The sequence below is a fragment of the Aquarana catesbeiana genome, linkage group LG02 (genome assembly GCF_042186555.1).
Source record: "Aquarana catesbeiana isolate 2022-GZ linkage group LG02, ASM4218655v1, whole genome shotgun sequence".
Lineage (NCBI taxonomy): Eukaryota > Metazoa > Chordata > Amphibia > Anura > Ranidae > Aquarana > Aquarana catesbeiana.
In genome coordinates this window covers 183,982,681-184,008,841 of record NC_133325.1, presented here as the reverse complement: position 1 = coordinate 184,008,841, position 26,161 = coordinate 183,982,681, and the positions used below count along the sequence as shown (strand labels likewise).

General features: G+C 45.6%; 1 protein-coding gene across 1 annotated transcript in view; it reads left to right on the top strand.

The window, feature by feature from the left end:
• Positions 1-1,381: 1,381 nt before the first annotated feature.
• The window catches only part of LOC141127496 (inactive dipeptidyl peptidase 10-like), a 303,439-nt gene continuing 278,659 nt past the window's right edge, over positions 1,382-26,161 (top strand). The window contains exon 1 of the mRNA XM_073614008.1: positions 1,382-1,688. Coding sequence (XP_073470109.1) covers positions 1,650-1,688 — 39 coding nt within the window. The 5' untranslated portion in view covers positions 1,382-1,649. The remainder of the gene's footprint in view (positions 1,689-26,161) is intronic.

Genomic DNA, 26,161 nt, shown 5'->3' with positions numbered 1-26,161 from the left:
ACAGATGAAATTGTATAGTGTACATAGACACAAAAAAACACATGGAGCAAAATGGTCGTGTGACATGGCTCATAATATCTCCCACCCAGCAGTCCCCAGCCCCACCTACTTAAAGACACCCTCACACACACAGGGCGTGCACCAAAGCAATTTAGCAACAACAACAAAGGCGCTGTAAACAAGTGGTTACAGGGGGCATACAAGGGCCATGCTAAAAGCAAAAAAGGGGAGAAAGAAAAAGAAGGCAATAAGTACGGTAATAGTGGACATAACATAGTCCAGTGTTGTGGGCTAACAAAGCCTCAATACTTACAAAAACTCTGTTGGAGAGAAACACAGGTTCAGGGGCACCAAGGGAACTCACAATTTGACAAAACTAAGGATTGTAGGATTGGTGCACGCCCTGTGTGTGTGGGGGTGTCTTTAAGTAGGTGGGGCTGGGGACTGCTGGGTGGGAGATATTATGCGCCATGTCACATGATAATTTTGCTTCATGTGTTTTTTTGTGTCTATGTATACTATGCAATTTAATTACTAATCTGTTGTGTCAATTATTAAAACATTGTCTTTGTATTTATTGTTATTAGAGCCATTGTCGAATACTGGTGACTACACATTCCCCTGAAGAAGCCAATGTTTGGCGAAACATGTAGGGATCGCTACCAGTAATTACCATAGGCATTTGGATACTCTGGCCAGTATTAGCAATTACATGTTTACTCTGTGTTTTATGCACCTATGATTGTCCTATCCTTTTTTTCATGTAATAAAAATGTTTTATATTTTGAACAAAATTTTAATTTCACATATTGTTGGGCACCATTAAAATCCCAAATTCCAATCCCTTGATTTACATTCTGCTGAGAAAAGATGTTTAGCAGTTTATGTTTACTAAAACTGCATTTCCATGTTGTGTGTACTGTTGGAGACCATATATAGTGAATGCAGAGTTCCGGGTTTAGTAACACATTAAGGTCTCCATAGGAAGCCTGTGTGACATCACAGGACAACAATTGGAAGACAGAGACAGAATGTTTAACCCTACAACACAAAGTGTCTGGGCAAGGACATTGATAGTAAGATCACCAGGTATTATTGTAATAAAAGCTGCAGATTTAAATTGATTGAAATATACTAACTGAAAATGGCATTGCCATGACAAAGTTTAAAGGAGATTTAGTCATTGCTTTAAGACATATTTGGGACTATTTAATATGTATTTACAATTTAAATAAAAACAACAAATATTTACCAAAATCAAATAATTTCTAAGATTAAAAGTGTACAAAATATTTTTCATATTTACATACAGGGAATCTAGCATATATCCTTTTCATCTTCTACGGTACCAGTGTGCTATTTGTTGCATGAAGTCACTCCTCTCCTTCTTTGCTGCTTCTAAACGGCAATCCAACTCCCCACCTCCTCCTGCTCACAGTGGATAATTTTGCTGAGAGAGTCAAGATTTTTTTTTTTTAATGCTGTCTTTCTGATTAATTCCCCTGGTCAATACAAGATTGGCTTTCTCTGGCTGCGTGAGGCACACAGTGAGTTGTGCTGAGACATCCCCATTCCCTGCGCTGCTGAGGGAAAGGAGACATACTCTACTTTAACTCTACAACAGAACAAGCCACCTCTTCCCTGCCACAATGATTGTCAGCACACAGCAGAACCTGGGGACAGACATGGTCAGTATCTTTAACGATTCATTGCATTTTGGGGTAGTAAAAGATGAGTGTATCTCTTGTGGAATACCAATCACAGATACTAGAGGCTCAAGCTGCAATAACTGGAGCAAAGCAGTAGATTGTGACTGGTATTCCCCCATCTAAATGTGTGTCAGGTGTTTTTACTACTGCATGAGCTGGCAGAGCTGGGGCTTCCTATATATATGAAGCTAAGTACACACAGGCATTTTCTTTTTTTAAATCTTAGATTGTGCATGCTAGTCTGAAGAGCAACATGTCGAAAAAGCTTTCACTACAAAACAAAACATCAATCAGCTTTTTTGAAGCACCCCATGCATCTTTTGGCTCCAGTCCAGGAGTGCTGAATGTAGATCTCAATAGAATTGTTGGATGTAGCTTTAAAAAAACATCTAGAAAGCTTCAGATTAGTGTTTACAGTGTTAACATTTTTTAAAAATGGGGGTAGATAAATTAACACATACTGGTTGTATTGTAACCTTGGATTTCCGAGTTATGGTTTTCAATTGTCTAGTAACCATCATTTATTAAGGATTTAGAATACTGACAGCCAAGAACAAGTTCATTCCAGTGTTTCTCAACCTTTTTTCAGTTACAGCACCCTTTAAATTATGGATAATCTCAACGCACCCTCTAAAATTATGGACAGTCTCGAGGCACCCCATTCTAAAATGTAAAAAACTATTCTAATGCCCTGTACACACTACTGGTTTTGCCGTCGGAATAAACTCTGAAGGTTTCTCCGATGGAACTCTGATGGAATTCCGTTCAAGCGGTCTTGCCTACACACGGTCACACCAAAGTCTGACCGTCCAGAATGAGGTGACGTACAACACGTACGATGGGACTAGAAAAAGGAAGTTCAATAGCCAGTAGCCAATAGCTTCCGTCTCGTACTTGCTTGCATGCGTCGTTTTTGGTCAGTCGGAAAAGCATACAGACGAGCGGTTTTCCCGATAGGAATTGGTTCCGTCAGAAATATTTAGAACATGTTCCATTTCCAGGTCTGTCAGAATTTTCTAAAAAAAAAGTCCGATGAGGCATACACACGATTGGAATAGACGATGAAGAGCTTCCGTCTGACTTTTTCTGTCAGACACTCCGCTCGTGTGTACGCGGCTTAATACATTCTATTCTATTCCATAATGCATCAACATCCACACACGTAGGACACCCAACGTTAAAGGTGATTTATTCTTCCAAATCCAGTACACTTTTGCACACTGGTATTGACTAGTATTCTAATGTTTCTCTTCTCCCTCAGTTTTTCTCCATCACTCAGCTAATGTGACCCCAGCGCTGAAAGAGAGGGGCAGGGGAGGGTTATTGGTTGTTAGGATGTCTGCGGCTAGAAGGTCGTAATAGCGCACAACAAAAACCAGTGGCTTTGTTTACCTTCAGGCTGGGTTCACACCATCCCCCCATCCGTCTCCCAGCAGGGGTCCGGTGCGTCCTGGTTCACCATTTTAGGTCTGATTTCAGCCCAAATTTTAGGCGGAATTCGGACTTGAAATGGACCAAAAGACGCACAGCGTTTTTCTGCACAACGCACCGGACCTGCTGCGGAGATATGTGAACTGGCTCCGTAGAGAGCCGGTCAAAATCTCCTGCTATTGCTAATTGGATGCGGTGAACCCGCATCCAATTCGCAATGGTGTGAACCCAGCCTAAAGGCAGGCTTCATCCATCTGCTAGCTTGTATACAATTTTGGGGCAATTTTTAGGCATTTTGCCAAGGCACCCCTGAAAAAGGCTGGTCTAGTCTGCCTATTTATTTGACAATTTTTTTTTTTAATAGCTAGACCTGTGGCTCTCCCCGACCTGTTTGAATTCAGATTCTGTTGATGTTATCACTACATCCATTGGTTGATGGCTCCAAGTATCTGCTACTCTTACTATTTAATGGCTTTTTAAAAAGAAATTCCATTATTGTTTCTAATAATACCAGAAGAATTACAATACCTAAAGTCACATTGACTTGCAATCACCTCTCTTCCTATTGGGACAATCAACTCTTTTTCTACTGCAGCCTCTCCCAGTAGAATACACACATAAGGACTTTTATATCCATGCATTTATCATTTTTAATTGTGCATGGGCTGCAAGGCAGGGCATGGCTGCCCAACTATTTTTGCTCCTTTGTCTTGTTATCCACAGCAAGCACTACCCTGTTGCAGCACACTGTACGCAGCTCTGGGACACAACAATGCCAGTCTTGTATAAATGCCCAGTGTTAGAAGATAGGATGTGTTTTAGAGGCAGGCGATCACTGCTGTCTGCTTATATGCAGACTGCATGCAGAAAGGAGAGGGCTAGCAAACGGTATATTTATTTTATGGCACCAGAAGGAAAGTGAATTCATCCTCTATTTCAGTGTCTGCAATACTAGCCAGAAAAGTGCTGAGCTGAAGACGAATTAATCACTAGAAGCAGTTCTGTTTCAATGTTCTGTGCAGACTGTGGTGATTTACATCTGTCTGAGATGCAATGTGTTGCTACAGATCACTGAGTCCCCTTCTTTGGCAGCGTTACCCCATATTACTTCATCATAGCCCATGTGAATGTCTGTTGATGTGGCATACAACTATCCATCACTTGCATCCGATAAGGTTCATAGAATCACTTTTGTTTAGTTAGCTAAATAGCAGGACTGCCAACTATCCAGAAATGTATCATAATCTATAAAATGCAGAATAATTAAGGTTTTCTGTAAAGGCTGCTAAATTCTTTTTGTACATCTGAGAATCAGCCAAATATTTCACATGCTAATTTGCTGCAAGCTTGGATATATTTATTTGGCAATAGTCGCTCTGATGGTGGGAAGTTGTTGTAATTCACACACTTTGATACCAACCAGCTTGAGTATTTTCCTTGCCTCATATAACTGTTTAGCCACGGGAGCGTATTTAAACGCTGCCTAGATTCTCCTTTAATTGCTGTCCCCAGCAGCAGAAGCATGGCAAATACCACTGAGGATATTAGGCTGAAAATCCTAATTATTCTGTGTGTCTGATACCCAGCAAATATGGGCATTGGGAAAGCCAGCATGCCAGGTCCTTCTCTGAACTGGGGGGGGCAAACATAACCAACTGGCCCTTTTATGGTAGAGAGAGATTTTTATGGGCAAGTGTACATGGCATCTTCCAGAATGAACTTCTTTTGCATCTCAGAGCTGCAAAAGAAATTTGTTATGAAAAAGTGAAAGAATCTGTTGAACTTTGTTGTCACAGGACTGAATGGGGAACAGGTGACTATATAGTGCTCAGTATGCTACACTGACTGTGGGTCCAGCTCTGATCGATCTCTAAAGGCTAAAGAATAACATATCTTATTAGCAATGGCCTAGGGGGGAAATGCACCCTTATCCCCCTAGTCCTCCCTGCCCTTTTAAAAGTGATGGGTCTAGATGGTGCTGATCTGGCAACTGTGCAGGTGGCAAATGAGTATTATATCTATAAGAGACAGCCTGAAGTGCAAAATGTGCACATGACTGGTGGACTGATCATTCTCTGCCTTATAAATGTGCTCTACAGTGTAATATATAATATCATTATTACATGTCACTTGCTGTACATTACCCACCACAATCATTATTGGCAATCTAATGTTGTTAGTGTTATAAATCCATAAAAAGCTTAAAATATTTGCACTTTCTATGTGCAGATATTTATGAAAAAAATACATTTTAGATGGCAGCCAAACCACATGGGTGTGAGATTTGATTTATATTGTAATTAAATGACAAAATTTGGTCTCATCCTTTACAAAAATTTTTTCCTAAAGTAATAAACACGTTATAGTTACCAAATCTCCTCTTCGGGGTCCCCTGCCGGCGCTCTAGGGTTTTCCTCTTTTACGCGCACCACCATAGGAGTGCACTTGACAGCACAAGAAGACAGTCCCCCTAGTGTGACAGGAGGGGGGCAATATGACAGGGGGGCACTATGACAGGAGGGGGCAGTATGACGGGGGGCAGTGTGAAAGGTGGGGTCAGTATGACAGGGAGGGACAGTGTGAAGGGGGCAGTGTGACAGGAGGGGGCAGTGTGACAGGTGGGGGTAAGTGTGACAGGGGGTGTGGGCAGTATGACATAGGGGCCGTGTGATGGGTGTCAGTGTGACAGGTAGGGGGGCAGTGTGACAGAGGGGGCAATGTAAAGGGGGCAGTGTGAAGGGGGGCAGTATGACAGGTGGGGGGGCAGTGTGACAGGTGGGGGGTAGTACAACAGGAGGGGGCAGTATGACAGGGGGAGGCAGTGTGACAAGTGGGGGCACTATTACAGGGGAGGCAGTGGGAAGAGGGCAGTGTGAAGAGGGCAGTGTGAAGGGGCAGTGTGACAGGTGGGGGGGCAGTATTACAGGAAGGGGGGCAGTGTTACAGTAGGACACCTGGACACACCATATGCTATGGCAGAGAATATATTTTCTAGGCTTCCTTGCGGGGAAGTAAATCTCCTACCTTACCCGGCAGGAGCAGCCAAGAACCAAGATGTGGGGGGCAGAGCTAGGAGGCGGAGACATAAGTCCCAGCAACCGATGGCTGCCAGAAACACTAGGCTAGATAGGTGGGGCAGCGGGACAGCTTATAGAGCAACCAATGCTCTGTATTCTCCTCCCTGCAGTCGCTGAATGCCCACTTCTCCTCCTCTCTCTCCTGCAGGCATTCAGCAGCTGCAGGGAGGAGAATGCAGAGCATCGGTTGCTCTATATGCCGCCCCTCCACCCACTCATTCAGGTGCAGTAAAACACCGTCATTTGACAGTGGGCGGGTGGCAACCAGTTAATTATTATTGATTATTGAGTGCATATTATTGCGCAGTGCATGGATGTGGACTCATACCCCAGTTAAAGTCTTTGTAGATGAAACGCGTTAGAAATTGAGTCCTTTCAATGCCATTGTGCCTTTTTGAATGAATTGGCCGGTGGAGGAAGTTTACCATAGAGAATACCATGGACCAGATAATCCACGGCAGTCTCTATGACCTTCAGAGGCCGGGCACGACGTTATGACGGCCATGTTTTTAACAGGAAAGGCTAAGATCGTTTTTTTTCATCACAGTCTTTCCAGGCTAGAGGTGAGATGTGGGGACTTATAGATGCCAGATCTCTCTGCAAAGAGGATCTGTCATGCGCTGTTCCTATTACAAGGGATGTTTACATTGCTTGTAAAAAGAATAAAAGTGATAATACATTTTGTTTAAGGGAAAGTGTAAATAAAAAATAAATAAAAAATAGTAAATTTTTGTTTTTAAAGTGCCCCTGTGCCTGTGTGCTCATATGCAGAAGCGAACGCATACATATGTAAACGACATACATAAGTAAACCACACATGTGAGGGATCGTTAGAGCGAGAGTAATAATTCTAGCCCAAGACCTCCTCTGTAGCTCTAAACAGGTAACCTGTAAAAAATGTTAAAGTGTCACCTATGGTGATTTTTAAGTACCGAAGTTTGACGCCATTGCACGAATGTGCACAATTTTAAAGCTTGACATGTTAGGTATGTATTTACTCGATGTACCATCATCTTTCATATTATACAAAAAATTGGGCTAACTTTAGTGTTTTTTTTTAATTCATTAAACAGTTTTTTTTTTTTTAAACCGTGTTTGAAAAGTTGCTGCGCAATTATATGTATGTAGCACTAACTCTCGGTGGAGCTGCTGGTTTAAGCGGGCTTGTTACCTTCACTCTCCTTCCCTCTGTTTTACCGGCACCGGGTCTAGGGTTCCGTTGAGTTTACCTCTGGACGATACACACACCAACACTTGAGTACGTTTTCAATGCTTTATTAAACGATTTACTAAGGAAGTAGCAGGAAAGAGGCAGAAGGGAAACTACAGAAGAAACTCAAATATCTTCTTATAAGGTTCTTGACAAATGTCCTGGTAGAATTTGGATAATATAATAGAATGCGCTCCCCTCCTGGGACACACTCTTTGCACGCCTGGATAGGCCTCTCTCACTTGCCTAGCAGCCAGTACGTAGCACGAACAAAAGTCTCTGCCACAGACTTGTTTGGGGTAAACCTGTACGGTTCTCTGCCACAGGATGTACCGGTTTTTCTTGTAGTGAATGTCAGTCACAGTGCTTGAACCTTTAAGCCAACCCGGCAACACTATGCTGTATAGTTACTTTTAGGATATGTCCTCCAACCGAGTCACCAGGCCCCTCTCCAGACCAGCACGCTGTGTGATCCTTCCATGACGGGTCCTCCCCTGGGATCTCCTTGGTTGTCCAGCTTCTTCCCTTCTGGATAGACAGCTCAGGACCATTCCTCGGCTGCTGTGGTAGGCCCCAGAGAAACTTCTGGGCCCACCCCTGCACCGCAGCGGCGTGGGCCTCTGGAACGGAGAACCACGAGATTGCTCTCTAACGCATAACTGTCGGCCAAGAGGGCCAGCAGGTGGCTGTAAAACGAACCCCCTAATATGGCGTCTGTCCCATAAATACCCTCGCCTAGAATGCAACTCGGAGGACCACCTCCACCGAGTTGTCTCCGGGACAGAAGAGCATCCATACGCTTTGACACGTTGACTTTCCAACACTGACCAGTAATAACAGCGACACCCACCGGTCAGTCTGGAAACACTGTGAGTAAATATCTACCAGCAGAAGAGTTGAGAGACTCGGAATTAGAATCCATGTCGGACCTTTCCGGGGATGATGACCTATTTGAGAGGTAAATGTAGTAATTTGTTCGTTAAATAGGTTAAGTTTGCCTCTGTTCCAGCTTGGCTGACGTTGACAGGTGGTACACAAGAATCCAATGACTTGCTCACCATAGACCCAGGCAGTGTCTGTAATGAACTAACAACTTTTGGCAAAGTCCCAGTAACAGTACTGTATGGCTCCACACAGGGTGACGTCTTCCCAGAACTCAGAGCTGTCCATTCAGGGAAAGTCATAGCAGAGGCAACATCTTCACCTTGTGACCATAACAGCTCTTGTGACATAGTCTCAAATAGGTCATCATCCCCGGAAAGGTCCGACATGGATTCTAATTCCGAGTCTCTCAACTCTTCTGCTGGTAGATATTTACTCACAGTCCCAGATACATTCCCCATCAGTGGCTTACCCGTTCCTGATGTGGACTCTGGTAGCTCCGGTTCAGGTAACCTTTGGGGTAGGCCTCGACCACGGCCGCTGGAAGCCTTCACATATCCCACTTTCCTTTGAGTAGGCACAACAGGAATAGGTGTAGTGGACGTCAATCAAAAGTAAAAAAAGTAAGAAATCAAAGTAATGTCCCCTGATGAGACGACAGCAGCAGTGTCTCCCTCCGGAACATTGTCAGCAACAACAGGTGAAGTGGTGGCCTGTCGTTCTCTCTCCATAGCGGTAGCAGCTTCTACTGTGGCGATACCTGTTGCCCAATCTATTCGATAAGCACGGGGCGATGTGGTAGGTTGCTCCACCACAAACAAGTACTCTCCACATTGCGGACATCGGCCAAATGGACAGAGATGTACGGCCAATCTTTAACATCGGTGGCAGATCATACCCAGTCCCTCAATATCTCCTGAGGTGTACAGGACAAACCTCCCCTGCAGCTTCAAACGAACTCCAGTATCTGTGAGCAGAGTTCCAGATATCACAGTATTCATCACGGTGCTTACAGGGAACATTCTTGGTCCCATGATTGGCTGCATCCCAGGAAAAGACATGGCCACACTCTGATCTTCTCAGCACGATCACGAAGCCTTTCCTCTCCTCTGGCGCCAAACACACACACGCGTCCCACGCAGTAACAAGTAGGGTAGGCTCCTCCCACTTGTTCTTCTAGTCACGTAGCTCCCTGGCCTTCACTGGCGCCCGCCGTCTACTCATTCAGAAATAAAGTCCTGCAGTTTAACCTTTTCTCTTCCTGAAGAATTTTTCCAAAGTCCAGCTCTCTCCGTAAACTCCCGGTAAAACAGAGAATTGACGGTCAACAAATCCCGGAGACTCCCCCACATGTAGCACTAACTCTCGGTGGAGCTGCTGGTTTAAGCGGGTTTGTTACCTTCACTCTTCTTCCCTCTGTTTTACCGGCACCGGGTCTAGGGTTCCGTTGAGTTTACCTCTGGACGATACACGCACCAACACTTGAGTACGTTTTCAATGCTTTAATAAACGATTTACTAAGGAAGTAGCAGGAAAGAGGGAGAGGGGAAACTGCAGAAGAAACTCAAATATCTTCTTATAAGGTTCTTGACAAATGTCCTGGTAGAATTTGGATAATATAATAGAATGCACTCCCCTCGTGAGACACACTCTTTGCTCGCCTGGATAGGCCTCTCTCACTTGCCTAGCAGCCAGTACATAGCACGAACAAAAGTCTCTGCCACAGACTTGTTTGGGGTAAAACTGTACGATCCTCTGCCACAGGATGTACCGGTTTTTCTTGTAGTGAATGTCAGTCACAGTGCTTGAACCTTTAAGCCAACCCGGCAACACTATGCTGTATAGTTACTTTTAGGATACGTCCTCCAACCGAGTCACCAGGCCCCTCTCCAGACCAGCACGCCGCGGTATCCTTCCATGACGGGTCCTCCCCTGGGATCTCCTTGGTTGTCCAGCTTCTTCCCTTCTGGATAGACAGCTCAGGACCATTCCTCGGCTGCTGTGGTAGGCCCCAGACAAGCTTCTGGGCCCACCCCTGCGCCGCAGCGACATGGGCCTCCAGAACGGAGGACCATGAGATTGCTCTCTAACGCATACCTGTCGGCCAGGAGGGCCAGCAGGTGGCTGTAAAACGAACCCCCTAATATGGCGTCTGTCCCATAAATACCCTCGCCCAGAATGCAACTCGGAGGACCACCTCCACCGAGTTGTCTCCGGGACAGAAGAGCATCCATACGCTTCGACACGTTGCCTTTCCAACACTGACCAGTAATAACAGCGACACCCACCGGTCAGTCTGGAAACACACACGTCAGCCAAGCTGGAACAGAGGCAAACTTAACCTATTTAACGAACAAATTACTAAATTTACCTAACATATGGTAGATCGCAAATCTACCAGCACTACATGTATATATAAGAATTATAATGTTTGGGGGTTCTGAGTACTTTTCTAGCAAACAAATTATGATTTTTACATGTAGAAGAGGAGTGCCAACTTTGGCCTGGTATGAAAGTGGTTAAAGCTGTTCCTACCCCCCGTCCTATATCCTATACTAATTATTCTGTAGAGGAGAGATGTGTATTACCTTTTCCCTGGGTGCTCCAGTCCGATCACATGACTGGCTCTCCCAGGGGAGAAGAGGGACAGCCAACAACAGATCCCCAATTGTAAGTCTATGGGTGCTTTCACTGCGCAGGCATTGCTGCATTGTTGCCAATATCTCTTTTCCCCTGAAGCCGGAGAAAATTGAGTACTGTCCGTGATACTTTTTTTATTTGCACTAACATACAATTTTTCAGGACAAGCTTTCGGGGTATGTCCCCTTCTGCAAGGTCCAAGCAGTACTGATTCACAAATTTTTAAGCAGAATGTTAAAGAAGAGAAAAAAAAAACAAAAAAAAAGAGAAAACCAAACACATACAAAGCCGGGAATGAGTATTTATACACATTTCCTCTACACAAGATAATTAGTATATTACTTAGAATGGGGGCGGGAGCAGGTTTAAAATTAGACTGGACTTCTACTTTAAAAGCAGGACAGGAACTAAGGAACATGTCTCAGAGCCCCAGATGGCAGTAGATCGGACTTCTATTTTAACGATTTATCAGACAAGACATGAGGAGAACTCTCCAACAGCAACATTGGCAGAAATAAAATGCTTTAATAGTGCTGAAGAAGGCTAGAACTTCTGTAAGATTTTTATTTCTGTCAGTGTCCCTGTTGTAGATTTACTCCACTTCTTGTCTGGTGAAAACAGCACCAGGAGAACAGAAAGTGAGGATAAATCTCTCTAACGGGGGCTCATATAGCAGTAAAAACCCAACAGCAGTTCTAATTCTTCTCTACTCTATCCAAACCTAAGAAAAAAGGTTTTTTGGCTATACATACACTTTAATTTGTATGTAAACCCTAACTTTGAATCTATTCTGGCCTGTTAAATATACCATTAGAAAGTTTTATTACATCTCTTTAACCACTTCAGTGTCGGGCACTCACCCACTTCCTTCCCAGGGCAATTTTTAGATTTCAGAGCTGTCACACTTTGAATGACAATTGCGCGGTCATGCAACACTGTAGCCATATGAAATTTTTATCATTTATTTTTTTCACACGAATAGAGCTTTAATCTGGTGGTATTTAATCACAACAGGGTTTTTCATTTTTTGCTAAATAAGATAAGACCAACAATTTTGAAAAAAAAAAAATCTTAGCTTCTGTTATAAAATTTTGCAAATATGTATATTTTCTTCTTCACTGATGGGCACTGATGAGGCTCCACTGATGGGCACTGATGAGGCTGCACTGATGGGCACTGATGAGGCTGCACTGATGGGCACTGATAAGGCTACACTGATGGGCTCTCATAAACTGCACTGATGGGCACTAATAGGTAGCACTGATAATTAGGACACTGATAATCAGTGATCTGATTGTCAATGTAAATATGCCCACACTTGCCAGTTACCACCGTGACAGCGTGTGAGGAAAGGTCTGTTTACATGTGATCATCTGTGATTGGACACAGCTGACCACTTGGTAAAGTACCGTATGATTGGGCCCCCCTTGATTCTTCCAGACATGCAATAAGGTTTGCCATAGATAGCCTAAATTTTGGCCAATTCCTCTTATTCTTCCCTGCAAGCACCACCCAGCTCAACATAAGTCAGTTTAAAAAAACAACTGACCTGGGTAGAAAAATATCAGCCAAACAGTGACCGCTTCCTATTAGGGACTGCGGCTGCTGAATACAATAGCCGACAATGTAGATTTCTCCATTCATACTGTTTAAACTTATGATTGCAAGTTCCTGTGCACTCTGTAGTGTTATCTTAGCAGTGTAGCCAGCCCAGCCTTAGTATATAGTGTTGGGCGAACGGTTCGAGCTGAGCAAAAGTTCGGCCTAAACATCGCCTATTTGCCTTTTCGGTGAACACCCAAATTTGCAGGTTGCTCCACGGGATGTTTGCCTGCTGAGTGCTCCACAATGCACTGCACGCTTCACAGTGCACTCTAGGGCCCTAATTGAATGAAGCCTTGAACCTGACTGCTGGTCAATTAGGGCACCAGAGCACTGTCAGAGTCCTGATTGGACAAGATGATGATGGCTTTCTCCAGTCACGGCTCAGTGCTCATAGTTCCACCCCACACTATAAAAGGTTCCTTCCCATAGGAAGCTTTTGCAGTTTGTTGGAGTGGAGATAGACAGGGCTCAGTTTGCTACTAGCGAGTTAACGTGTTCACTTATTGTAACTCTGAGTGCAGAGTGTTAGTATAGTGTGTCAATATAGTGTGACTATAGTGTAGTGTCAGTGTAGTGTGTTAGTGTAGTGCAGTGTTTAACACAGCTTTACATAACATTTGACCCTGAGTGTAGCGCAGGACCGTTTTCAAGGCAGGGCAAAAAGGACAGCTGCCCTGGGCCCCATCATTGTTGTGGGGCCCAAAGCAGCTGCCTTATACTTGCCAACTATCTCAGTTTAAATTCCCTTGTCCCTTGAAGATTTAATCTCGTGCTGTGTCCCAATATCTCAGTGTAAAGTTCTGTTGCTGCTGCCCAGCTCTGCCCTATTGCCATGTACAGATGACTCACCTGCAGACCCTGTGTTTACATGTAAATAACGTTGTACCCAAAAAAAATTGACATCCTTTTTTCCCCACAAATAGAGCTTTCTTTTGGTGATATTTGATCGCCTCTGCGGTTTTTATTTTTTGCGCTATAAACAAAAGAAGAGCGACAATTTTGAAAAAAACACAATATTTTTTACTTTTTGCTATAATAAATATCCCAATTTTTTTTTTAAAAAACAAATTTTTTCCTCAGTTTCGGCCGATACGTATTCTTCTACATATTTTTGGTAAAAAAAAAAATCGCAATAAGCGTATATTGATTGGTTTGCGCAAAAGTTATAGCGTCTACAAAATACGGAATAGATTTATGGCATTTTTTAAAAAATTATATTTATTTATTTTTTTAGCGGCGATCACGATTTATTTTCGTGACTGCGACATTATGGCGGACACATCGGACACTTTTGACACATTTTTGGGACCATTCACATTTATACAGCGATCAATGCTATAAAATTGCATTGATTACTGTGTAAATGTGACAGGCAGTGAAGGGGTTAACCACTAGGGGGCGGGGAGGGGTTAATATGTTTCCTAGGGAATGCTTCTAACTGTAGGGGGAGGGGACGTACAAGGGGAGGAGACGGATCAGTGTTCCTCCTTTCTGGGAACACAGATCGGTCTCCTCTCACCTGACAGGCTGTGGATCTGTGTGTTTACACACACAGATCCACGGTCCGGCCCGGTTAACGGGCAATCGCGTGTGCCCGGCGGACATCGCGGCTGCCGGGCACACGCACCGGGTCCCGAGCAACGCGGCGGGCGCGCGCGCGCGCCCCCTAGACGGCCGGGAATCCCAGGACGTCATATGACATCCACCCAGGATGGGAGATCCCATCCCAGGACGTCATATGTCTATGGCTGGGTAGGGAAGTGGTTAAATAGGACCGCAGCACTGATATGTAAATAGAGGCGGCATTCATATGTATATCATGTCCCCCTGAGGTCATATCTACCATCACTTCTGCTGAATGCTGCCCACTGGGGAGGTAAAAGGACATGCTTGAAAGTCCTGCTTACAACTATGGTCATTAAGCCTAACATCAGCCTGTTCTGCAAATTGGAGGTGGAACCCTTCTTCAAAATAACATGGTGCCAGGGCACCCAGACATTTGGTGCATGTGTACTGGGCCGCAGTACACTCAATACTTCAAAAAAGGTAAGAAACAAAAAAAATAGTTATCCAAAAACGAGTGGTAGAGGGGTGGTCTTGCCTTTAATATAAAGTTGTAAAAGTGGGTGGAACTCTGCTTTAACAATTAATGGACCTGCTGTGTATCTGCGAAAGGGCAGCATGTTTCTGTGGTGTCAGGAAAACGATTTTGTATGTACACACAAATGTGAACGCAGGCTAAATGTCTCAGTTACATTGGTGGTCAGTGTAAATCTTCTCATTACATTGGGGCTTAGTATACAATCCTTTCATTCATACTAGTGACCAGTGTGAAGGTCCCCCTTACATTGGTGGTCATTGTAAATCCCTCTTTACATTGGTGGTTACTGTGAATACTCCTATTACATTAGTGGTCAGTGCAAATCCCCATTAGATTAGTGGTGAGTGTAAATTCCCATTACATTAGTGGTCAGTGTAAATTCCCATTACATTAGTGGTCAGTGTAGAAACTCCTCTTTATATTGGTAATCGTTAAAAAATCCAAGCTTGCATTTGCGGTCAGTTTTGAATCCTCCCTTACATTGGTGGTCCATGTAGAAGCCCCCTTTAAATTGGGGGTCAGTGTAAATCCCCCTTACATTGGTGGCCAGTGTAGAAATTCCCCTTTATTGGCTGTTGATATAAAATCCCCTATTATATTGGTTGTCAGTGTAAATTCTTCATAACATTGGTGATCAGTGTACTGTACATTTCCCTTTACATTGGTGGTAAGTGCAGAATTGCCCCTACAATGGTGGTTAGTGTAAATCCCCCTTTACATTGGCGGTCAGTGTAAATCCCCCCTAACATTGGTGATCATGTGTAGAAGTGTCACCTTACACTGGTGGTCAGTACAAATCTCCTCGACAATGGTTGTCAGTGTAAATTCCTCCTTACATGGAGGCCATTGTATATTCCCCTTACACTAGTGGTTGGTGTAAATATTCCTATTATATTTGTGTCAATGTAGAAATCCCTCTTTTCTATTGGTGGGTGGCATAAAATCCCCTGTTACATGGTGGAACAGTGCAAATTCCCCCTCACATTGATGGTCAATGAAAATCCCCCTAACATTGGTGGTCATTGTAAATTCCCCATTACATTGGTAGAATCCCCCACTATATACTTGCCAAAGATTTCCAGCTTTGCTCTACATGATTCAGAATTTGCCACAGTGTACTGCCTACTAACTAATCCCATCCCCCACCACTGTTACTGATCCCAGAAACCCCCCAGCATTGCCACTGATCCCCCCCCCCCCCAGCATTGCCACTGATTCCAGGAGTCCTAGGAGTTTTCTGTCTATTGATGGGTTCCCTCACCTCCCCAGTCCATGGTGTGCAGGCAGTGAGGAGATGATGTGCTGTAACCTTTAGCGACCAATCAGTGAGCAGTAATACTGTGCACTAACCTCTAGCAACCAATCGGTGAGTACAGTAATTTCTAGCAACTAATCAACAAGCAGAAGTCATGTGCTGTAACCTCTAGAAAATAAACAGTGAGCCGTAATGTGTGCTATAACCTCTAGCAAATAATAAGTGAGCCATAATGTGTGCTGTAGCCTTTAGCAGCCAGTCAGTGAGCGGTAATGTTACACTGAAACCTCTGGCAACTAATCGCAATCGCTGCCTGATCTGATTCAGTAAACTGATTTTGAGTCTAGCTTCTATTTATTGTATGTCTTAGAGCAGGTGGAGAGCGAAATTGCATGGAAGAAATGGCCCAAGAAAATGTTCGCCCAGGGTCCAGTCAATATTAAAGACGGCCCTGGTGTAGAGTGTTAGTGTAGTGTTAGTATAGCGTGTGAGTAAAGTGTGTCAGTATAGTGTACTGTCAGCGTAGTAGTGTGTTAGTGTAGTGCTGCTGTATACAGTGCTGTATACCCCCCCTTTTTTTGGTTGCTGCATGTTTTAGGGTTTTTTTGGCCCCTGCCTGCCCCTATTTTTTTTTTTATTGTCAGCCACAGTTTTTCTGACTGCCACGCTGGTGTTCCCTCTTTTTTTAATGTTTTAATTTTATTTTATCGTTTTTACATTCTTGTAAAAGCGTCAGTCCTCAATTTAAAGTACACCAAACACCACTTTTCATTCAATAAAGTGCATCCAATCACACATGTCCCAGTTTCTATTGAATGTAATGAGCCCCCCCATTATGTCTGGCAGGCCAACAAGGAGAGGGGGCCATCAGCCTCTGTGTCCATAGGCAAAGGTGGACATGGTCCATCTTTAGGCAGGGCACATTTGTCTCTGTTTAATGATGTTGTCCGTGCTATCCAGCCACAGCATACAGTGGAGGTGGGCTTTCACACTGGAGCGGTGCGCTGGCAGGAGGGAAAAAAAACTCCTGCAAACAGCATCTTTGGAGCTACACCGGTATACACCGCTCCTTCACCGCTCCTGCCCATTGAAATCAATGGGGCAGCGCGGCTATATCGCCGGCATAGCGCCGCTGTAGCGGAGCTTTGTGGGTGGTTTTAACCCTTTTTCGGCCGCTAGCAGGGGTTAAAACTGCCCCGCTAGCGGTCGAATACCGCCGCTAAAACGACGGTAAAGCACCACTAAAAATAGCGCGTTTAACCGCCAACGCCCCCACCGCCCCAGTGTGAAAGGGGCCTTAGGTCAAGCATAGCTTAAAAGAGAGGATTAGCAAATGTACTTATTCAAACAATCAATAAGACAATAATGTTACCTTGAGAGATATGGTTAAACACCTGCAGTATTCTTAACAGAAGTGAACTGCATTTACTTGGCAACAGTATATAAAAACAGTCCTAACTTGCTATACCAGTCCGTTTTGTCACACTGGCCAATGAATGATTAAAAACTATAGCCCGCAAAGTTGAGGCCAACCGTTCCCAGCAGACAGCAGCTTAAAGTTGCGTTCCGCTTAAAAAAAAAAAAATAAATAAAAGTCAGCAGCTACAAATACTGCAGCTGCTAACTTTTAATAATAGGACACTTACCTGTCCCAGGGTCCAGCGATGCGGGGGATAGAAGCCCCGCTCGTCTCCCCCTTCTCTCTGCGGTGCCAGCATTGGCACTGTGGGCGCCCGGCCGTGACTTCACAGCCGGGGACGCACTGCACATGCGCAAGTCACGCAGTGCGCTGTGACTGGCCGGGCAATCATCTGGGACCTGTGACGTGTCTCAGATGATTGCCGAGAGGGAGGGGGGAGAGGTGAACTGACTTCCATCTCCGCGGAGACCCATGAGGAAGTGGGAGCTGGAACCCTCTTGTTAGAGGGTTAGAGGGTTCCCCACCCCCCAAACAAATGACATGCCAAATGTGGCATGTCAGGGGGGTCACCTTTCCTTAAAGTGGAAGTTCCATTTTTGGTTGGAACTCCACTTTACCTTGTGCAGTTTTAGGCTGGGTTCACATGTGCAATGAGAACTGAAGCTCCGTTTTTACAGCTAATTCACATGACCAGTGTAAATAAGATGCACACCTTTTTCCTTTTATGGCTGCCGCCATCTATCATACCCCAACTTTAAGTCCCCGTTATCCTTAACTATATTGACGACACCACACCTTGTTGGAATAAAACTGGCCATAGCAGCCTTTTATTAACCAATATAAATCTATATAAAATATATATATATATATCTGTAACATTTTAAACGTAACAAAATCAACTGTCAGTTTCTCCTCCTGGTGGTCAATGACGACACTTCCCAACGTAAATTCTGTTCCACATCTACACTGTGGGCCTTCTATCATAAAAGGCCTACGGCCGTGATAACATCAGCCCAAAGACAACTCGTTACCCGCAGTGTCACCATTACTATCTTCAGCTAATCAGTGTTAACTGTACACACCAATAGGGGCCCATAACCGTTGAGTCCCCCCACACTTCCATCTCCTGGGTTAGTTACCACCATCAAAGACCACCACCACCGCCATCCATCTGCTGCCACGACGTAATCCATCATACCACCTGTAAATAAACATTAATCCAATATACACAACCACGTATTCAGGGAGGGTGGGTGGGAAACTTCCTCTTCACTGTAGTTCTCCCCGCAATGCTGCCCGGGACACCCCTCCTGACCCTTAAATAACCTAAACCCCTCCCATTACAACATTATCTTTTACCCAATCCCCTAACAATAAATCTAAAACAACTTTTATTTTAACCCCTGCTGTACCCTTATCCCCCTGTCATGCCGGCCTTCTGCTAGCTTCATTCCATTCCACCTGCTCCAGGCCTCCCTAAGTAGTTGATCAGCGTATCAGGTCAGTTTGTGATCAGGTCAGGATTGCATCAGTATCAGGTCAGGATTTTATCCTGTTCACAACTGAATGACATGTGCGATTCAGAATCGTTCCCAAAGAAGTCAATGCACCTGAACTGGACCACACTGCTCGGAAAACTGACAAGACTCTTTTTCAATTCGCACTGAATCCTCATTCCCTGTCCTGGTGAGATTGAGCGACTGGTGCAAAGGCATTCATAACTGATACTGAGAGTTAATTGCTGTGCTGGGTTGCAGCTTTGTAGCAGTGTAATTGGTAACAGGTAGTTGACTAACCTCGTGATAAGATGTTCATTATCTGCATACCATGTCTACAGTTTGCTGCAGTGCCAAAGCTGGGTGTACTGAGGGATAAGTAGGCAGATTGTTGTGAGTGTGGTAGGTGAGGTGCACTGACCTTGGATGAGGGATACAGCTGCTGTGGCTGGGAACTGAAGTTTTGGATGGAGAGTGTGAGAGATATTATACATATACAATGTAACTGAGTGTCTGCTGCTGTTACATTCTTCACTTTTGGTAGCAGCTTGCTCTAAAACTTTTCGGCTCCATGCACACTGGAGCTCATAAACGGCCGTTTTTTGGAGTTTGGGCGTTTTTGTTTTTTTTTAACAGCCCATAAACTCCACTCTATTGCCTCGTTTCCACTGAGCGGATCGGTTTGGATCGGTACAGTTTGAATGGCCTAGAATGGTCTGGTCTATTCTGATGAGCGTTTCCACAGCAAGTGGGACCAGAAGGGGCCATACAGGGTTTAGAAAAAAATGCCTCAGCATAGCACAGCAGAGGGTTTTCTGTCAGCCAATCAGTGGACTGTATCATAGCTCCGCCCTAACCAAATCGTTCCATTTTCTATGGCCCCACATCTGAAGCAGGACCCTGAATGGAGCGGTACGGTTCGGTTGTATGGGCCGCTTTCATAATGGAAACACCCAAAATAGCGTACCGTACCGAACTGAACCGAACTGATCCGCTCAGTGGAAACGAGGCATTAGTTATCCTACGTGTCCATGCACACATGGACATTCTTGAACTTTTATCAGCAGTGAAGTTTATGGGCTGTTTTCTGAACGCCATAAAATCGCGTTCAGGAGTTGTTTTTCTGACCACAAAAACCCCCAAACGCTCATAAACACTGATAAACTTTGATAAACGCTCAAAAACGTGGCTCACCAGCGTTTTTTAACGTTTTGGATCCATTGAAAAAAAAAAATTTCAAAAATAAAAAAGATTTTAAAAAACACTAAAGCGTGAAAAAGCTAAAAAACATTAATAAATGCTTTTGCAAAAATGTTAAAAAACGTTGAAAGACTCACTGCAAAGCTACTGTCATTTTTATAATGTTATTTTAACGTCCAGTGTGCATGCAGCCTTAGCCTTGCCATGGCCGAGGCGTGCTCACATTGTTTCTTCAAAGCTTCCAACCCTACTCTCTTGCATGCAGCTTCTGCTTTCACCCCTGCTTCCATCTGTGCTTCCTTGTATGCAGTTTTGGCTTTCATCTGTGCTTTCATGTGCACAGTTTTTGCTTCCTTATACCCCCCCTCGCCAGTATGGGTGGAAGGGGGTAGTGGAGGGCAGAATGATGGGAGGGGGGAAGTGGAGGGCAGTATGATGGGAGAGGGGATAGTGTAGGGCAGTATGGGGGGGTAGTGAAGGGCAGTATGATTGGAGGGGGTAGTGGAGGGCAGTAAGATAGGAGGGGAGTAGTGGAGGGCAGTATGGGGGGAGGGGGGTAGTGGAGGGCAGTATGATAGGAGGGGTGGCAGTGGAGGGCAGTATGATGGGAGGGGGGTAGTGGAGGGCAGTATGATGGGAGGGGTGGCAGTGGAGGGCAGTATGATGGGAGAGGGGTAGTGGAGGGCAGTGTGATGGGAGGGGTGGCAGTGGAGAGCAGTATGATGGGAGGGGGGGCAGTGGAGGGCAGTATAATGGGAGGGGGGTTAGTGGAGGGCAGTATAATGGGAGGGGGAGGCAGTATGATGGGAGGGGGGACAGTGGAGGAAAGTATGATGGGAGGGGGATAGTGGAGGGCAGTATGGGGGGACTGTACAGCATGACTGGAGGGGGACAGTGTATGGAAGGGAGCAGAGTGACTATGAGCGTCCTCGGGGCACTGCAGGGAGCATTTCTCCTACCTCTCTTCCAGTGGCAGGAACAGCCTTCAGGCAAGGCCCAGAGACGGGGACGGAGTCAGGGGCAAAACCAGCGGTCCTAGGTATCCTCCCCCAGCTCGCTTTGAATGCTGGGGCCCCGCTCTCCTCCTCGTCATGACATCACTGGTTGCTAGACGCCAGGCGGACCGTGTCTAGCAACCAGTTGTTTGGGCAGTAAGCCAAGCAGCACCTGGTGGTAAAAATAAAGCGGGTCTTGGCCAGGAGTACTCCGCCGGGCAGTGAGGGACAGCCGTGATGCGGCAGCATTTTTAGGGGGCATCAGATTGGCCCAGGGGGCAATTCTGGGACATTGTATTGTCCTGGAATGAAGGTGGTCGGGACGCGGGACAGACCTCCCAAGGCGGGAATTTCACGGGCAATCCAGGACGGTTGGGAGGTATGCCTCCATCTCTGCTTTCGTCTGTGCTAACTTGCATTCAGTTTAGGCTTCTGTCTACACTTTCTTTTGGGCAAAGGCTGCCTGAATTTTAGAAGCTTCATCACTGGCAAAGGGTTTAATAACTTGTTGGCCGAGAGTGGAAGATCTTGATTGCAGAGACTTGACAGATCTACAGGAGTGTCTGGTAGATACAAAGTGATGAGATAATCTCTAGATTATACTCATCAAATCCCTTTTATACTTACTGTGACTCTTCAGTGTTGTACAGCTTTAAGAAGTTAGTATATTTAAGGCATGATCTTTGATAACTCCCATAGGCAGCAATGAATTGTCTGAGAGCACCCTCTAGTTGCAGTGTTTCATGAGAAGGCTCAGAAAGGTATGACATGCAATCAACCCTTTTGTACCATAAGCGATTAGCATTAACCAGTGGTTCTTCTTTATTGGACCCATAATTCTGTTGAACCTTACATGTTGGTTTACCAAGCATTTACCTTGTCTGCTTAGTTCCTGATCTGCAAAGAACTCTGTTTCTTGTTGTGTTTTAGCTCCCACAGAAAACGTAATGTTTTGCTGTGACATTGTGCTGGCAATGAAAGCATTAACAGGCAGTCTCTGAGAGATGTATCAGTTGCTTAGCACTTTGTCTGTTTGTTGAGCACAGACTGCTATCTGTCTAAATTGTTTGAGAAGGTATTATAAGGAGAAATCAGAATGGTGTGTAGTATGGCAGGCAGTTTATACTGTATATATGCATAGCTCCCAACTGTCCCTGATTTGTCCCTCATTCCTTCTCATTTGTCCCTCATTTTGGTCAGATCTATATAGCTGTATAAAAAATGCACTTTTTTTCTGTCAAAAAGTGTTTTCCAGCGCTAAACATTTCATCTGATTTCTAAATTGCTGTATTTGTAAATTCCAAAAGCCAATATTAAGGAATAGTAATGGTAAAGAAAAGCACTTGTGGGTTTAAACAATCTTGGTTTTTTTTTGTACAATTCTCCTTTAAGGGGGCGTGGCAAGGGGTGTGTCCTATGCCTGTGTACTTTTGCTGATAGGTGTCCCTCATTCCCTTCTCAAAAAGTTGGGAGGTATGTCCATGTATATTGCACAAATGACTTGTATACAAGTCCAATTAGAAAAACATTGAATGATTGCTCTCTTGTAAACTGAAGGCTGCTGTGATTAGATTGCAGGCATGTGCAGGCTTGTATGACAATTGCTGTACTAATCACATCTCAGTGTATTCCAGAGCTGTGATTGATTTTTTTTGGGATTGAAGCTAAATTATTTAACTGTTGCTAAATAATTTTTTGACTGGAGTTAAATGATTTGAGTGGAGCTAAACAATATTTTGACTGAAAAAAAAAATTTGTTTGACTGTTCTGCTTCCAAAATCTAAAAGCACTGACAGCGTGATCTGTATACCTGATCCAGTTGGGTGACATAGCCTAACCACTTGCTTACTTGGCACTTAAACCCTCCTCCTGCCCAGACCAAAATTTCAGCTTTCATGCTGTCACATTTGAATGACAATTGCGCGGTCATGCAATGCTGTACCCAGATACCATTTTTATCATTTTTTTTCCACACAAATAGAGCTTTCTTTTGCCGGCATTTAAAGCAGAACTCTGGCCAAAAACATTATTCCATGTCCTTGTTGCTGATCTTCTACCTTCATCAACTTTGTCATCCATGTTCTTCTGAGCTCTGTAGTTCCTCTGTAATAGGCTGCTGAACTTGCTGAAAAAACGTTATTGCCTGCTGACATCCTGTTTGCGATCTGGCACGCCCCCTTGTAGTTCAATTCACAGTGAGCAGGGAGTTCTATTTCCTGTTGTGGGCGGAGGGGGGTATCGCAGCCCCCCGGTCTGTGCCACCCTCCTTCTTCTCTCTCCTCCCTCCTCCTCTGCTCCCTGCCAGCAATCCGAAACTCGCCGCTCCGCCCCACCCCCCTCCCCTACTGCTGCCCCCATGCATAGCCTGATCCTTATCACAAATCACCGGATGACACAGCATGGATCTCTGGCTGTGACAGGTATTGTATGCGTGAACACCGATCACTGTAATCTCCCACCGGCATTGTGATTGACAGCGCACTGTGCCAATCCGGCGGGAGATTCCAGTGACCGGTGTTCTCGGTGATTTGTGATAACAATCCCGCTATACACTGGGGGCCACTGATCAGCTACACTGGGGACCACTGATGAGCTGCACTGGGGGGGGCACTGATGAGCTGCACTGAGGGCCACAGACGATTTGCACTGGGGCCACTGATGAGTTGCACTGGGGGGCCACTGATGAGCTGCACTGGGGGCCACTGATGAGCTGCACTGGGGGCCATTGACGAGCTGCACTGGGGGCCACTGACGAGCTGCACTGGGGGCCATTGACGAGCTGCACTGGGGGCCACTGACGAGCTGCACTGGGGGGCCACTGATGAGTTGCACTGGGGGCCACTGATGAGCTGCACTGGGGGCCACTGATGAGCTGCACTGGGGGCCATTGACGAGCTGCACTGGGGGCCACTGACGAGCTGCACTGGGGGCCACTGATGAGTTGCACTGGGGGGCTACTGATGATCTGCAGTGGGGGGCCACTGATGAGTTGCACTGGGGGGCCACTTATGAACTGCACTGAGGCCCACTGATGAGCTGCACTGGGGGCCACTGATAAGCTGCACTGGGGACCACTGACAAGCTGCACTGGGGGCCACTGACGAGCTGCACTGGGGGCCACTGACAAGTTGCACTAGGGGACACTGACGAGTTGCACTGGGGGCCACTGGTGAGTTGCACTGGGGGCCACTGGTGAGTTGCACTGGGGGCCACTGGTGAGTTGCACTGGGGGCCACTGATGAGCTGCACTGGGGGCCACTGACGAGCTGCACTGGGGGGGCTACTGATGAGCTGCACTGGGGGGGCCACTGATGAGCTGCACTGGGGGGCCACTGACGAGGTGCACTGGGGCCCACTGATGAGTTGCACTGGGGGGCTACTGATGATCTGCACTGGGGGGCCACTGATGAGTTGCACTGGGGGGCCACTTATGAACTGCACTGAGGCCCACTGATGAGCTGCACTGGGGGCCACTGATAAGCTACACTGGGGACCACTGACAAGCTGCACTGGGGGCCACTGACGAGCTGCACTGGGGGCCACTGACGAGTTGCAGTAGGGGCCACTGATGAGTTGCACTGGGGGCCACTGGTGAGCTGCACTGGGGGCCACTGGTGAGCTGCACTGGGGGCCACTGACGAGCTGCACTGGGGGCCACTGACGAGCTGCACTGGGGGCCACTGACAAGCTGGACTGGGGGCCACTGATGAGCTGCATTGGGGGCCACCGATGAGCTGCACTGGGGGCCATTGATTGCTGTTAGAACGGTCTCAAAGCTGCAGCAGGAGCAGTATTTCTAATACTGAATTACAACAGAGTACAGTGTGTATAATATATAATTGTGGGATGTGTCTACAGTTCAGTAATGATTATATAAAGTAAGTAAGGACAATATGTTTATCTCCTGTTGTAGCTAAAGGGGAGAGAACAGACACGCTTTACAATTATAAGGGGCTGTAACCTATCATACCGTGTGCTATGTATGGCTTGCTGGCTGCAGAATGAGGGGTGCGATTTATGTTGAAGTGGGCGAGTTCACATTTACATGTACAGGCCAAGTGTACCTCCCACTCCCATCCCAAGGATTCATGGGAAATGTAGGCTGCTTACAGTTAGAGAGAGAGAGAAGAGGATATGATGCAATTACTGTTCTAACACCTCCTATTGGGCAGAATACAGGCTGCAATTTTTGAATCACAAAACTGACTTCCTGAAAATTCAATTGGACATATCTCTTAAACGGTAAGAAATTTCACAAATGTAATAACTGTTTATTGTTTTGTGTATGTAGTGGGGGTGTAATAATGTGGGATTTTTTGAAAATCCCAGAGATCTGCTTTAATCGCTACTGGGTTTTTAAATTTTTTTGCTAAAAAAAAAACGAAACTATACCAAAAATGTTGAAAAAAAAAACTGTTTCATAGTTTGTTATAAAATTTTGAAAACAGGTAATTTTTCTCCTTCATTGATGTGCGCTAATGAGGCGGCAATGATAGGCACTGATAAGGCAGCGCTGATGGGCACTGGTAGGTGGCACTGATAGTCACTGATGAGACGGCACTGATGGGTGGCACTGATGGGCACTGATGGTTGGCACTGATGGGTGGCACTAATGGGGAATTATAAGCGGCACTGATGGGTGGCACTGATGGGCACTGGTAGCCACTAGTTGGTGACACTGATCGGTGGCACTGATGGTCATTGATTGGCAGCACTGGTGGGCAAAGGTAGGTGGCACTGTGGGCACTGGTAGATGGCACTGGTGGGTACTGATAGGTGGCATTGATGGGCACTGACAGGTGGCATTGGTGGGCACTGACAGGTGGCAGTGGTGGGCACAGATGAGGCAGCCGTGGCTCTCTGTGTGAGGGGCTGATGTCTTCTGTTTACATCACGTGATCAGCTGTCACTGGCTGACAGCTGATCATAAGGTAAGGGGCCGGGATTGGCCCCTTACTCTGATCTGTGATTAGCCGTGTCTCATAGACTCGCTGATCACAGAGCACGCCATGCACGGCCTGCAGGGACGCACTGACAGCACATGCTTGGAAGGACGTCTATGGTAATTAAGGCCTGCGCTGTAGCCGTCTCTTGGGCGGGAAGAAGTTTAAGTGTTCTCCCACAGTACACAGAACATGGA